Source organism: Thunnus albacares, chromosome 20 (genome assembly GCF_914725855.1).
Source record: "Thunnus albacares chromosome 20, fThuAlb1.1, whole genome shotgun sequence".
NCBI classification, from domain to species: domain Eukaryota; kingdom Metazoa; phylum Chordata; class Actinopteri; order Scombriformes; family Scombridae; genus Thunnus; species Thunnus albacares.
Window position 1 is genome coordinate 23,291,858 of NC_058125.1, and position 16,697 is coordinate 23,308,554.

The 16,697-nt window shown below is 38.0% G+C and overlaps 1 protein-coding gene across 1 annotated transcript; it reads right to left on the reverse strand.

The window, feature by feature from the left end:
- Positions 1 to 10,902: 10,902 nt before the first annotated feature.
- Positions 10,903 to 16,301, reverse strand: LOC122971486 (receptor activity-modifying protein 3-like). The gene is made up of 5 exons (XM_044338164.1): positions 16,096 to 16,301; positions 15,730 to 15,822; positions 15,195 to 15,296; positions 14,669 to 14,822; positions 10,903 to 12,184 (listed from the first exon to the last, which is right to left on the reverse strand). The coding sequence occupies exons 1-5, from the start codon at positions 16,208 to 16,210 to the stop codon at positions 11,938 to 11,940; spliced, it is 711 nt and encodes a 236-aa protein (XP_044194099.1). The 5' UTR covers positions 16,211 to 16,301; the 3' UTR covers positions 10,903 to 11,937.
- Between the last annotated feature and the right edge of the window lie 396 nt (positions 16,302 to 16,697).

Sequence of the window (16,697 nt, forward strand, 5' to 3'; positions counted from 1 at the left end):
AGATATCAATGACAGACAAGTTTTACGGAAGGCACAGTTGATCTTGGCTGCAGCTCTGACCGTCCACTGTTCGTTCGTCTCCCTTCTGGGCAGAGATACAGGTACTCATGGGTAAAAAGCAAAAAGTTTAAATTTTCCTTTGTTCCAAGTGCAATAAATGCACTTAATTTGCAATAAACCTGGACCGCACTGCTAAGCAGCACTTTATTTATTTATTTATCTTTTGATGGTCTGCTGTAACTGTCGTGATTAATGTCCTATGTCCTCTTGTATGTTGTATTTGTGTTTTTATCTTCTACTGCAAATCAAATTTCCCCTCGAGGGACAATAAAGATCCGAACTGAACTAAGCAGAACTGGGCTCCAGGTGGGAGAGAGAGAAGGAGGGGGAGAGGGCAGAGAGAGAGACACAGAAGCACAGCAACAACAACAATAATGAAAACAATACTAATAATAGAAATTACATACATTACATTTTTCATTTAGCAGACGCTTTTATCCAAAACGACGTACATATGAGACTGATACAACACAAGCAAGGATCTAGTCAGGAGACAACAACATGAGTAAGTGCCATAAAGCTTAAGTTTGGGCCTGATAGGACGTAGATGCCAACAGGCAGTGCAACAATTAGAGTGCATAGAGTGCATAGAAGTATGTTGTTTTTTTTTCTCTCCCTGCAGTTCATCAAGTGCAGAGGTGTTTCATGGTGTTTTCTTAAAGATTGAGAGGGACTCTGCAGATTGAACAGAGTTTGGTAACTCATTCCACCACACAGAGGAACTCCAGAGGAGAAGAGTCTAGCTAGTGACTTAGGGCCCTGTTGTGGTGGTGGTACCAGGCGTCTTTCGTCGGCAGAGCGTAGTGGGCGGGAGGGAGTGTAGACCTGAATGAGGGAGTTCAGGTAGGCAGGAGCTGTTTTAGTTGCTATTTTGTAAGCAAGTGTCAGGGTTTAGAATTTGATGCGGGCAGCAACTGGGAGCCAGTGGAGGGATATCAACAGCGGGGTGACGTGCCGTTTTGGGCTGATTGAAGACCAGGCACGCTGCCGCGTTCTGGATCATCTGCAGAGGTTTAAGTGTACATGCAGGAAGGCCTGCCAGGAAAGAGTTGCAGTAGTCGATGCGTGATATAACGAGAGCCTGTACCAGGAGTTGTGCTGCTTGCTCAGACAGGTAGGGTCTGATCTTCCTGATGTTGTACTGGGTGAATCGACATGATCGAGCTACTGAGGCCACGTGAACCTTAAAGGTTAGTTGGTCAACAATCATGACACCCAAATTTTGGGCAGACTTTGTGGGCATGAGTTGGGTTGGTTCGAGCTGGATGCTGATGCTGAAATATGACTAATAATATAGTGACAACAGTGAGTCAAATCAAATCAACCTGATAAGCATTTTTTCCAGATGTCAACCACTATCACAGTGTCTCTGTGCTGTGACTTACTGTACATCTGAAGTGACTGTGCTGCCATCCACCCAGCGCCATTCACCCTCCTTCTCCGCATCTGTCATACCGATCCACAGCCTGCCGTCCTGCTCCACCACCCGGCTCGTATCAAAAATAAACGTCTAAAAAGACAAAGAGAGATTATTTCCAAGAGTTTTTAAACTTTGTGCTGCAGTCGTCACATTTTTCTCCTCTTTTAGTCTCCCACCTGTTCTGGCTCACTGTTAATAACGAGCAGGTCACCTCCGTGTGTCTGGCACCAGGCTCTGCTGGAGCTCCAGGTGAGCAGGCGGGAGGAGAAGTAGTAGCATTTAGTCTGAAATAGTCTCCAGCTGTCGGGACATTTTTTGCAAATCCGCTCTATGGAAAAATGATTAAAAATTAGAAATTATTCTTTATTTTTCAGTCATCATGTTACTGCAATAAGTTCAATTTACACTTCAGCAGCTTCAAGTTTGGAAAATTCATCTTATCCAACACTGACTGTCATATATATTCTTCATATTGTCCAAGCTCTTTCTTGAGGCTTTATGATGTTTACACTGAGTGAAATATTCAAATCTAAGGCATTTTTATGGCTGCATCATGCATTCATCAAATGGAAATATTCTAGATGTTCTGTGCATGTGACATGTTCCTTCATCACCGTCAACACACTGCTGTGTGAAATACTCACTTGAGCACCAAAAGTATATTAATCCACAGCTGAAAATAGTCCCTAAAAATGCATTATGTCCCTGTGTTTGATTAACGTTTGCTAAAATCTGTAGTACCCAGCTGTTTTAAGAAATTACTGAGTCTTTTTTTAAATATAAAACTATATATTTGTGATCAGTTTTAAAAGATTTATCTTCAGTAGGACCCAATAAGTTTGGGACTGACAGCTGCAGACAGGATAGGGAAGTCTGAAAGTATTGAAAGACGGACTGTTGGGATTAGTTCACCAGAAAAAAAACAAAAAACAACGATGCCAATGTAATCTTTTTTTATCTTACCTTGTAAAAATGACCCTGTAAAGCACTTTGAACTACATTTTTAAAAAATAAACTTGAACTTGAAATCTACAAATCTGCAGAATCCCTCCATTCATTCATTGCCTTGATCTAACAATAAAGTTGTTCTTTATACTACAAGTGTTCTGGAGTTTTTACCTCATCAAAGCTACTTTTAAGACTGGAAATAAACTGCTACAGTACCTTTCGTCTTCTGATTAACCACCGGACAGTACAGGTCCAAAGACTGGTACGCCTCATTCACTGAATGCATATCCGCCACAATCTGGTCCATCTCCTTTCTCCTGTTTCTCTGCTGCTCTGCTGCCTCCTGCCTCTCTGCTACCAGCATCACGCTCAGGTTCTGCTTCTCTTCTTGCAGCTCTCTCACTGCCTCCTGCAGCTGCATGTTGTGTTTTGACGCCTTCTCGCAGTCATCTCTCAGAAACGCCCCCACTTTCTCACTCAGATTTTGGATTTCTCTTTGAAACCTGTCGTTGATCTCCAGAAGTTCTTGATTCTTTTCCTTCACTTGAAACAGCTCGTTCGTCAGAAGGCTACTCATCTCAGAGAGTCGCTGTTTCTCCTCCTGTAGCTGAGTGTTAGAGCTGAGCAGATATTTGATGGTTTGAGACATGTTGAGCTTCTTTTCCTCCACCTCAGATGTGTACTGAACCAGCTGGTCACGCTCTTGTGTGAGTTGTAAGTTTGTAGACGTTAGATTCACAATTTGCTCCATCAGCCGGTTGTTTTCCAAACTCAAAGCAAGATTCATGGACATGAGTTCAGTTGAAGTCCTGTTGAGGAATTCGGTCTGTTCATGCAGCCAGACGCTGCGCTTGTTTAAGATTTCATTGTCTCCTTTCAGCTCATTGTTTGCTTTAGAGAGAGTGAGGTAGCTGTCACTGATGTTCTGGTAGTCAAACAGGAGGCTTTTCCACTCTGGTTTGCTTTCTGACTCGTTATCTGAAAGATAAAGATTAACAATCGTTACTTTTGTTAAATAAAAAGACAACACAACATTCCTCTTAAGCTAATTTCAGCACAGATTATTGGTTATAAAGGGACCTTCAGGAATAGTTCAACATTTTCTAGGAGCGATATGAGAAGATCGAGGTTGGTGTGGTTAGCTTAGCTTAGCTTAGCATAAAAACTGGAGACAGGCAGGGGGAAACATTTAGCCTCTCAATAACTCTAAAGTTGTCTTATTAAACCTGCATTAACTGATTTTTTGGTCATCTGGGGGCATTGGAAACAAGTAGTCAACACAACACCTGACATATTATCACCTTTTAAATTGATATGTTGAACTTGTTTGCAAACAGTTGCTTATTTCCACATCCAGCAGTTATGGAGCAACATTATCGTTCATTTGGAGTCGTGTTTCTGTCCATCTGGTGAATGTAAATCCAATATTCACTCTCTTTTAGCTCTGTTTTTGCTTTCTACCAACTCCTGAGGGAAATATTTGGCTCTTTAGCTGCTAAATGCTCCACTATGTTCACCAGCTAGTCTACAGCTAACTGTCTGTTTGCTGTTTAAGGTAGTGTTTAAAAGCGTTAACACATCCAAATCAGTTAGATTGTTCCTTTTATTTAGTTTTCTCTGTCAAACTAACTATCGTAACAACTTGTAGGACATTTTCTTAAACCTTTTTTTGTTTGAAACTACAATAACTCATGACATTATGTAGTTATTTTGGGGTTTTTTTGTAATCTATGGTGGTTGGAAGTTGTTTAGGAATTGGCGATATGACCCACATTAATGTTTATTGTGTATCTGTATATAGTTCTGTAAATGTATGTATGGTTTTGTATTTGGGGATTTAATGTTGGGAAGTGCAAAGGAAAAGGGAACAATCTAAGTCTTTTTGGTTGAGCACAATGTTTTTTTTTTTACTTCCTGTTTTATTTCTAACCATTTACCTTAAACTTTTTGAAGAGATTTTTCTTTTTTTTGTGGTAACTAATTTGAGAGTGAACTCCACTTTGAGTTACCCATCCGTACTTACACAAGATAGAAAGCGCTACACAGGTCACAAGCAGCAACAAACAGAGTGTTGAGAGTCCGACCACTGGACAAAGACAATGACGGGTCACTTTCTTTCTCGTACTGAGGAAATCTGAAGCTGAAACAAACAAATAACAAACAGATGTATTCATATCACTGTTAGTAGTAGTAGATGTTGTACATTTCACATGGATACGGATTATTAACAGATGTTCTTGCTGAAAACTGTTTATTCTACAGATAAATTTAAATTTTCAGTTCCTCTGAGATATAAAGTTAATTCAAGATTTATTATGTCCAGTAGATTATTTATCCAAAGTGACATACAGATATCAGGAATAATTCAGGATTTAGCTGTAAATCCTACATCTTATATTTTCTTGCTGTAAGATTACATGATAACTTATTTCCAATGCACACCAGGTATTTTCTAAAACCAAGTCTCATTTTTCTAAATTATTATTCTTTATTCTTATTCTTTATTATTTCTGCTGAAGCGCATTCACCAAAGAAAAAGATTTTATCTCCTAATTATGACTGAATATCTCATAACTATGGGATCCGGATCTCATAATTAAGAGTTAACAGTTGTTACACCATATCTTATGACCCATCAGATTGTGTGACCTGATCAGTAACTTCAGTCATTACAAACATTTCTATCATACTTAATCTCATGCTTTATTTTGAGAACTTTTACCAAATGGTACCACCGTTTTTAGAGAGGGTCACACATTTTGATAGCTTGGATGCATTTCAGATGCGTGACTTTGTATCAGTGAAGCATCCCGTATCCTACTGTTAGCTGCTCCAAGATAGAAAGTTATTTATTTCTTTGGTTAATGCAGTTAAGGGGGATGTATCATGCACATTTTTAGCTCCTGTCTCTTTAAGACCTTCCTCTCGATGAGCCCACTCTGTTCTGATTGGACAGCTTCAGGAAGCTTCCTCAGGCTCCAGAAGAACTTGGAGGAACTTTGACCATGTTTAAAATAGATATCCGACATTATAACAGTATATAAATGACAGAAAATCACAGAAAGCATATTATGTCTCCTTTAAAGTTAAAATCTTTCTACCTCGCTGGCTGATTTTTTTCTCACTTGAAAATAAGACTTTAGGACTTGATAAGGTCAAAATAACTTGATAATATTGAGAGTTTATGTAAAGTACTGTGCAAAAGTTTTAGGCACTTTAGATGTTTAAATTCTTGTCCATCATGAAATGCCATCAGAGAGGCGTCTGATCACTTCTGAATTTATTCTGCAGCGTGACATCGACCCCAAACATACAGCCAGAGTCATAAAGAACTATTTGCAGCGACAAGAAGAGCAAGGAGTCCTGCAACAGATGGTATGCCCCCCCCCCCCCCCCCCCCCCCACACACACACACACATCATTGAGTCTGTCTGGGATTACATGACGATAGACCCAATTGAATCACCTAAATCCACAGAAGAACAGAAACTTCTCCTCCAAGATGCTCGGAACAACCGACCTGCCAAGAACCTTGGAATATTGTGCACAAGCGAACCGAGGAGAACTGGTGTGATCACACCAAATACTGATTTGATTTAGTTATAAGTGATGAATAAAAACTATACATAGAATTATTTTTGAAACCGTCCTCACTTTAATTTTGGTGCCCAGGTAAGGATGAATCTATTTGTTGCATTACTCACATATTTCCTGCTCCTGCTTGATTGAAGTCATTGAGATTGTTCCTGATGTTGGGTTATTGATCCATGGGAGCCACTGATGCCTGACCATTTTACCTGCACAGAATCAGAACCTTCAGAGAGGGACAACAACAGGTGAAAAACCCCTCCTAATGTCAGGGACGAGAGAAACAAAGAATTAAAATAAGGATGCATTGTGTCTGATGTATGTTTGGACCTCAGGTGTTGTGATTTTCTTTGTCAGATTTATTCAGAAACCTTAAATACCCCCACTCATTCTAAATCAGCCCACACATCCCGAGACAGATTGTGTGTCTGAATATCAAACACAGACAGAATACAGAAAGAAACACACATTATAAAGGCTTTTTTTTAAAAAACTGACATTTTTCTGTGGTTTTCCTGTTATGCATCATCAAAGACATTCATCTCTCAAGCAACAGTGGCAATATCACAATGTAAAAATACTCTGTTACAAGTTAAAGCCATGCATTTAAAATCATGCTTAAGAATTGTCAGCTAAATTTTAATTAAAAGTATTAAAACCAGATGGAAGCACATGTTTTTGCAGAAAATCAGCCCCTGTGACTGATATAATGAAATACTGATGAATGAATGTATAAGCAGCATTTTACTGTTAGTGTTACTGCACATATAACCATAAAATGATCATACTTACCTCAGTTAATGTCTCTCAGTCAGTTGTGTTGTCTGTAAAGATAAACGGGAGCTTAAACTATCTGTAAAACCTCCGTTTGTGGTTTGATAGAAGAAGCTACAGGACTGTTGTGAAGAGTCTGGTTGAAACTCATTTATAGCATCCTCACCTCCTGTTGTTTAACTTCAAATAACAAAGAGGAGAAACTCTAATGACCACTTGTGTTTGATGTTACCTTATCTCTCACGTAACAATAGTCACTGAGGGTTCGACTGTGTGTGTGTCAATGTTTGGCTTTTAAACAACAAGCTGGATCTCTTACTCACTTTCCTGACTTGTTGGATGCTCCTATGTGGCACATTTAACCCAGTAAAGAGCAGTAAAACCCTGAACACCGTTCTATTAGCTTGACATTTAATTCAATAATAATTTAACTTAAAATTTAAATTCCCAAAGTTCTTTATTTTTGTTCAGCTGTTACACTTTTTTTGTTTATAGAGCGTGTCCCAGGTTAAATTTGACCCGTCGTAATTCAAAAATCAGCACTCAAAAATGTTATTTCATTCTTTACATTCAATAACATTCTTTGAAATCATGATGGCTGTTATGTTCTCCTGTTTGATGTAACATAAGATCATAATATAGTGTGATTGTGAGTGTTTTTTTTTCTCCTTACCTAAAGAATACACTCTCTGCTCTCTGAAAGCCTAATTAAGGATTAATCACCCATTTATTAATGATTGAAAAGGTTTTTATGGATAGAAAAAATATATTTGTGGTGCAGAAATTTGATATAGAGACTAATTATAAGGGGATACCATGAAAGGTCAGAATATGAACAGTGTGTAAGAGTTAAAAGTTTCAACAACTAGTTGAACAGAAGGAGAAAAAGTCTGTTATTGTTCACATAAACAGCAATAATTTCCTTTTCCCTCTTTGCGCCAGCAGGTGGCAATATTTCCCTTTGCACAATGCAGTTTGCTGCTTGTTTAAAGTGGCACATATCCTAAGTGGCCAAAAGTATGTGGACAGAGGTGTCGTCATACAGGAGCCTTCTTTTGTGAACTTTTGGTCTGGGGTAGTGGTCGACCGATATGTGTTTTTCAATGACCGATGCTGATATTTAGTGAACAGCCAGTTTTTTTAAACTTTGTGGCAACAGTTTGCCCTGGACGCAAAGCAAGCTCCATAAAGAAGTGGTTTTCCCACTCCAACTTGACTGGTTTTCACAGAACCCTGACCTCAACCCCATCCAACACCTTTGGGATGAACTGTGAGTCCGACCTCATCAACCAACATCAGTGTTGGGCCTCAGTAATGCTCTCATGGCTGAATGGGAGCAAACCTCTGCAACCAGGTTCCAACATCTGCTGTAAAGTCTTCCCAGAAGAGTGGAGGCTGTTATAGCAGCAGGAATGAAATGTTCAAAAATCACATTAATGTGTAATGTTTGATTGTCCACAAAACACTTTACTTATGTTTGTTGCCATCTGTTGTATGAATATGTCAAGAAGCTAAATGGGCCTTTTACAGTATCCCCTTATAATTAGTCGATATGAAATTTCTGAACCACAAATCTATTTTTTTATCCATAAATACTGCATCAATCATAAATAAATATGTGATTAAGTGATTATCAGAGAGCAGAGAGTGTATTCTTCAGGTTTTACCCTATATTTTTGAACTTTTGAACCTGAAACACTCGCTATATACAGTATAAAAATGTGTATCAGCTGCACAAAAATAAAGAAAAAGTTTAAACATTTTTGTATATACTGATTCACTATGGAAAACATCAGAGATTTTAAGTTAAAAGAAAGTTGTTTAGGGTGTTTTTACTGGTCTCAAATGAAAATATGGGTCAAATTTGACCTGATCTGTATGTAAGGATTAAAAAAAAACCAACCCAAATGTGCAGGCGGTGTTCACAAGAAGTTCCTAAAATTGTGAATGTTTACTACATCTAATTGTATGACTCAACATTTTTTGATACATTAAAAGTTCCAAAAAATGCTCCTATCAGCAGGTTATCTAGTGACAACAGTAGAGATAAGAGAAACAATGCTCTTTCTCTGCAGGGAGAATCATTCCCGGGAAGTTGCACAGAGCTCGCACTAAACAAACATACTGTCACTGATATCTGTGTGAAAGGAAATGCAGTCCATCATTGTTTTAACGGCCGTAATCTCCTCCACAGTCTAACAGCACATAGTTTTTTTTTAACAGTTTGTAAAACACAATTCTCCACATGAGAGGCCAAAGAAGAGTTTTTGAGTCTTACAACAGAGTAAAAAAATAAAATGAAATGTAAAAAGTAAATAGTAGTAAGTAAAAAGGGTGGATGTCTATAACCCTTGTCAATGAACAAATTGGTGTATCTATAGAGTCTGTTTGTATCCTGTTTCTATAATCAAATGTGACTAAAGACAAAGTGGGAAACTAGAAGTGAAGATGGTGGACACTTGGACACTTTTTACTGCTGGTAGTAACTTAGAGTCTATTAGTAATTAGTAGTAATAATCAGTCCTAGAATATTAATTGTGCAGTTGTGACAAAAAAAAGAGTATTTGCATTGAGATGGATGCAGATGTCCCCACGGGTCAATTTAGCTGATTCTCCACCTGTAGGATCAAACTTTGACTATGAAGGTTTGTCTCATCGTTGTGGTTAGGAGAATAGATGTTTACACCTCCCAGTAACTATGACATATCAGCCAGGTGGATCTATAAAAGGTGTATTTTTGTTTTCGCTCGTAAACAGCTGCTCCTTGCGGTTTCAGATTCAAACTGATTTGGAGTGAAATACATGCCCTACCCAACTCTCGTTCAAGCGACTATGATCTTTTAAGGTGTGTCTCCTATAGGAACACGCTATCCACCCCAAACGTTCAACGTGTGTTAATATATTGTTTCGTTTTACTGCTACGTTTAAGCCCTTACAGTTCCACGAGACAAACTTTACCATCTTCTCTTTTTCCATCTTCGGTGATGCTTTGCAATCAGGTGTTTAATCCATCATCTTGTTCTACAGAGATTATTTTATAGGTATAGCACAAAGGGGATTGACATCCACAAAAACAGTAAAAGCATAAAGGTAAAAAAGACAATAATGAACTTTTCTAGAGCTAAATATGCATCTTGGTCCCTTTGTACATAAACTGACCCTTCACAACTCAGTTTTAACTTAAACTACTGAATTGAATCACAAATATTACCTTTAAACCACAGATAAACAAACAGTTTGTCCTCAGTGTGTTAAAAGTGTGCACAGCTAATACATTCTGTGTGACTCATCTGGTAATTATTGATTTATGCTGCTGCAGTTAATCTACCGATAAAGAAAGCACAGTCATCATAAGATAAGATATGACTTTATTGATCTGCAGGGGAGACATTCAGCACAAACACAGAGACCTACGTACAGATAAATTGAGAAAAAGTAACAAATAAATAAGTAAAAACATCAAATAACATGATAACACAAAATAAGAATAGAAATCTGGTGCAAATATGACTAAAAAGAGGTATTTTTTTGAGAGGAAGTTTCTGTTGAGGGTCAGTAACGTCTGTTATAATTGCAACCAAGTTTCACTGTGGCACACAGGATGGAAAAATCCGTTTTGGTTGATCTGAAACTGGAGGGCTCATCGGGTGCGCGGCGTTGGGTGGTGTAGGTGTGAAGTAGGAAATTTTGGTTTTGCGTTCGGTTAACCTGGATCAAGTTATTCACCTCTTATTTACCTCGAGTGCATACAGAGGTTGAGCAGAGCTGCCGTTGGTTCGACTCAACGATCCCTCCTCTTCTTATCTTCAGTGTCTTTTACGACCCAGCAGGAAGCATCACACAGGGTCTTTGTGACAGAAGATCAGTCTGTGCTTCTTTACATGTGAGGACCCCAAACCTAACACCAACCTTAACCATCTTCATCAACAAATCTCACGTGCAGAGTATTGTGTGTGTAGATATCAATAAAAAGACCTCATTCACAGATGTAAAGAAAGAACTTTGAGACTGTGTCGGTATTATCAGCCTTTTAAACATGCTGTAATGTGAAATCAACACCACGCGGCATATTCCAGACTTTATTAACTAAAATCAGCAATTCACAATAATCATACAGTATCAATAAGTATTTTAATGAGGTGATTCAACCAGTCAGTCTCCAGTACATTTACAGTATATTCTATTCAGCAGGGACAATGACGTATTTCACCCTGTTTAGTCTCTTTTTCTCCAGCGTACTGTGATTTGAAAAGCTGTGTCTGTGATGTTCCAGTGAAAGGAAATAATGCTACAGTGTACAAAGACATGTTAGACAATAGAGTGCTTTTAACTTTATGGCAACAGTTTGTGTTTTTGTCTTTCTTGTTTCTAAATGTTAATGCCCCCTTTGCACAAAATCAGCTCCGTAAAGAACAAAGACCTGAATTTAACCACTGTTACATATAGCTGCAGATTAATGCCCATAGTTTTGAAATAAAATGTTGGACAATCACATACAGAGCTGAAGTCATGACGTCAAATCCTGTTTAGTCTCTGTTCCACAAGCTTCTGTAACTCAGTGTTCAATGAAATCTCTCAGTCAGCATTTCTGTCATCAGTTTACTTTGCATGTTCTAGAGGTTGAAACCTTTGTAATACTAATAAAATGAAACAATGATTTATTTTTTTTAGCATTCAAAATACACCGACTCTCCCTTTGAGTCACCTTTGAGTTGAATTCAGCAGCTACGGTGTTGCCTGGCGCTTCTGCTCCATAGCAACATCAATCAGAAACATAGTTCAAATAATTGAAACTGGTGGTCATAATATAAAGATATAGGATCGTTACATTAGCCTGGAGAGTCCTGTGTTTCTATGTTTAGTCATGTTCTGGATATAGTTTAAAGAAAATATTGAAATGAGAACACAGAATGAGGAAAAACACTGACAGTACAGAGCCAAAACTACATAAATATGTCATAATTTCTGAGTGTACTGTATTGAAACACATTCCTAATTGAGATTTAGTGAATTACATTTACAGTAGATTGGTAGTTTATGTCCTTATTTATATAACTATTTATATAGCGGTTTCTGGTGGATATTCTCGGATACGATATGTACTGTGAGTTTAGGTTTATTATGAGGTTTGCTGTAGCGGCTCCGGCTCAGTCTTGAAACTTACTTTTCCACACCACCAGATAAACCAGGATGGGGATGAGGCTGACAGGGATGAGAGTGAGGACGACCACCAGCCCGTGAGGTGCATCCTCGAGGAACAGCTCCTCTTTAGAACAGTTGCTGAAGTAGTACGAGTGGATTTGTATGAAGAAGTCTTGAATGTCGTAGCTCGGGTAGTAGCAGCCGAGTATTCTGGACAGCTCCTCCAAGCAAAGTGTCATATCGTTGTACGGTCTGCAAAAAGATGGATAGATAATTGTGTCGTGATGAATACACTGAGGGAATTTAACAGTTTATAGAGATTAAACAGTTAGTTGATTGACAGAAAATTCATCTGCAATTGTTCTGATAACCAAGTAATCATTTTATTTACTGCTGGATTAACCTCCTATGGGGCAAAGGTTTGTCGTTGGGCCCATATTGATGCATTTTTTACAGAAAAAATGCCAAAAATTCACTGGTAGCAGCTTCTCAAATGTGAATATTTTCAAGTTTCCCCAGTTTTCCATGATAGTAAACTCAACATGTTTGGGTTTTTGACTGTTGGACAATACAAGTCATCTGTATATATTAACTTGGACTTAAGGGAATAATGATCTGCATTTTTCACTATTTTCTGACATTTTATACACTGAACAATCAATTGATTCTAACAGAAAATAATTGATCATTTAAATAATTGTCATTTGCAACCTTACAGTGATGGATTATTTGTACCTTGACCTAAGTTTTGCTCAATTTGATAAAACGTGACTTTACAACAAATGACCTCGATGTAAACTAAAACAATGAATGTCTTCAAACTAGATTCTGAAACAGAGTCCGTCTTCAAGACCAGGACCAGAGGATGGAGGATGGAAAACCTGTCAAGAGTTGAATTTGTATCAAAACTTGCTGCTTATTCCAGCCCATAAAATGTGAGGATTTGCTGTTTTTCTCGGTTTTATATCACTGTACAATGAATACAACTGGGAGTATATTTTTACTCCCTTTTGACCAACTGATTAATCGATTAATTATGAAAATAACTGTCATTAAATCATTAAAATACATAGTTGACATGTTTCATAAATTTTAATTTACAGTATTCTGGGTTTCATCTGATATTTTCCCATATTTTGACGTTAATATGGTTAAGCAAGGTAAGAGAACATCATTCACGTGATACTTTATGTGAAACCGGGTATGATTTCGTTGGAGGGGATTTTGTTTTTGTGAAACTGGATACCTCACTTTTGAAACAAAGCTCTTCAGTTGGACCATGAAGCAGCCCGAAAAGTGAGATGCACTCTGACTAAAACTGAGAGTGTTTGTGGTTAAACTACTTCCTGTTTGAACATTAACAGAGCAGAGATGATTGAAGCTATGGAAGGGTGGGTCGAAGGAAGCTGCCATCGGTCACATTTAAACCTGAAGTTTCTCGGCACAGATTTTAGAGTGCAGCCATCCGTAGAGCTCAGGCTTGATGATGGATATTTCCCAGTGCTGCTTACAATTATTATTGAGTTTAACACATTCGACATTTCACATAAAATACTTTTGACATGACTATTTAGAGGTTTACTGCTGCTTAAAGGATAAAGCTGGTATTATACTGTATTAACACATCCCAATACCAACAATGTGTTAGACCATCTCTCAATACTTTCTGACTTCTCTAACCTGTCTGTGGTATTCAGTCCCGAGCTCATTGGTTCCGACTGGGAAAATTTTTAAAAAACAGTCACAAACACATTTCCCCCCCCCAAAAAAAGCAACAGCTGGGCACTTAAACATGGTTCATTTGGTGCTTTAGTGATCCCTTGTGGTCATGCAAGTAATGACTGTTATGTCTATAACGCAAAGGCGGAAGTGGCGTGATGTTACACTGCTGCAAAACTTCTAAGACATTTGGACATATAAAGTATCGGAGAAACACTGAAGATCGTGGTTTGCATTCTGTCTCCTACCAACGCTTTGGGGGGGCACAAAGGGGGTCAGTGGTCTTGTGGCCACAAGCCTGGACCCCCTTGTGGCACGTCAAAAATGCAGCGGTGGTTTTTTTTCAGGAACTAAGGCAAAACATATAAAAACATTTAATACTTGACTTCTGTCCATTGGCTGCCAGTGGAATTAAATATAAAATTGTAGTTTTTACGTATTAAACTTTACATGAGTAGCCTAAAACTGGAAATGTATAAAAGCTTTCTAAAAGGAGAATTTATGGCAGAGCTGTTGTATCAGATTGCATTAGATTGCACAGGTGTTCCTAATAAAGTGCTCAGTGAGTGTAAATAACCAACTGTAGTTAGTTAATTGTTAAGTATAATTACACAGGATACTGACAGGAGGTAAAACAAATTCATTTTTCTTTGAGATGAGAATTACTCATTTCTCAATACTACTACTACTACTCCTACTACTACTGGTATTACTACTACTAACTTAAATATAAACTTAATTTATGTGGCCCTTTCATTATCAATTAATCTGCTGATTATTTTCTAGATATTTTCTCAACTGATCATTTTGTCTGTAAAATTACTGAAAAATTACTGTTACATGTTCCCACAAAGGTCAAAGGTTACATCTTTAAATGTCATGTTTTATCTGACCAACCGTCCAAAACTGAAAAATAATCAGTTTACTATCATGTATGACAAAGAAAAGCATTACATCGTCGCATTTTAGAAGCTGAAACTAGCACATTTTTTTTGGGCATTTTTGCTTAAAAAATACCTGATGATATTCTCCAGGACACACCAGTCTTCTGTGCTGATTGTCAGCATTTCCTGGTGAAAATATTCCCCACAAAGTCGGTGACTGTAGTTTATCAGCACTCCCTCATGGCACTCCCTGATGGGAAACATCTTTTCCTGGTCCTGGAAACTCTCTGCAACGTAACAACAAAATACTTCTGACAAACATCAACTAGGGACACAACACCAGTAACACATACACCAAGGCAGACAAATGTTGAAATATATTATTACATTATATTATTAAGTTATATTATCATTATGCAGTGTCTTTGTTTGAATTCCCTCCAGTTTCATTAAGCTGCCTACTTATAAAGTAGCTCAGTAGAGCATGTCTCTTTATCTTGGTTCCTGCCCAAACGTGAAACTAAATTGCTGATCACTCGCCACAGAGTTTGGTAGTGTTTCAGCTTGTTAGTAAGCATTTATTCAAGTGCAGGAAATGTAACGGCACTGATAAGAACGGGAGTTTCCTTTCCTCATGCAGAATGAGTAGAAAAACTCACCATCATCCTCTGTGATAACAGTTTGATTTTGCAGTTCATCCTCAATTTTCCTCAGCTTGTGTTTGTCCCAGTTGGATGTCCCATTTTCTGATTTAATCACACCTGCAGACGAACGTTTTATTTATCTTATTTTAGCAATATTCTCCTCGTTTCGTGAAAGAATGATGTCAAATCCACACACATACTGGTATTGAGACTGCTGCCATGTCAGAATCATACATTGATACCAATACGAGTGTAAGAACCACATATTTTGATAATCTATTATGAATAATTTGACTAAAGTCATTCTCTCTTTGTCTTCTGTGATAACTAATGGACTATTTTGGACTGTTGGTCAAACAAAAACAGGCAATTTGAAGATGTGAACTTAGGTTCAGGGAAACTGTGGTGGACATTTTATACTATTCAACATTTTACTGACCAAAGATTCATCATTTAATAGAGAAAAAAATCTGCAGATTAATCAGTATTGAAAATAATTGTTGGTTTTAGCTCTGCACGTATGCAAAAAGTGAAAAACAAGAGGTCTTACTGTGATTCTTGGTGGATACACTGAATGTTTGGTTCACCTCAACTTTGCTGAACTCATCCTCTGTCGTGTTGGCTGTTTGTGATTCAACAATACCTGCAAACACAGATTCAATACTATATATTATATTTAACATCACATGAACAGTTCCCGCACGTTTTAAAATACTGTCACACCAGCCTGTAAGACAAACATGTCTCCAGCCTTTTCCTCCATCAATCCCACACACGGGGAAAACAATAGACACTGGTGGAAACATGCAGTAAAGCCAAAAAAAACAGGAAATACCAATAGAGTAAAACATCATTCACTAACCTAAAACCCACAGAAAACATGAAATGAAATGTGTGTGTGAGGATGGATACATACCGATGATCAGAGCAGAGAAGAGCAGGTACAGGATCATGGTGGAGAGCGGAGAGGGGAGCAGCGGTAACCTGCGAGGCCGGTCAGTGACTTGAGGTGTCATTCTTAAGCTCAACATCTGAGAGCTGAGGGGGTTAAGGAAGAAGCCCAGCCCTCTTTATCTTAGCACAGCTGACCGGTGTGTGCGGGTATGTCCATGCGTATGTGAGTGTGTCACGCTGAAGCATGCTTGATAAATCCAGAGTGAGAGAGGGGCAGCGGATGAAGGAGGGATAATTATCTTATCAGGAGTTAATGTGTGAAGATTGAGATAAACAGGTAGGAATAAAAGTACTTGAGAAAAACATTTTATCTGTTTCACTTTTAATGTTTTACTTTACACCAATTAGCCTTATTTTATCTTAGAAAAGACTTTTAGGTCTGACAGCTGCTGAAAAGTTGCTGGTACTGAGGTGGAACCTGCCCCATAAACCTGCCCTATATTACTGAACAGATTTTAGTATTATTAGACGATATTTGTCTGAAACTTAAACCATTATAGAGAAACTGAAACTAGAGTATGTTGTGGTATTTTTGCTTAAACTGGGACATTTAGTACATTATCA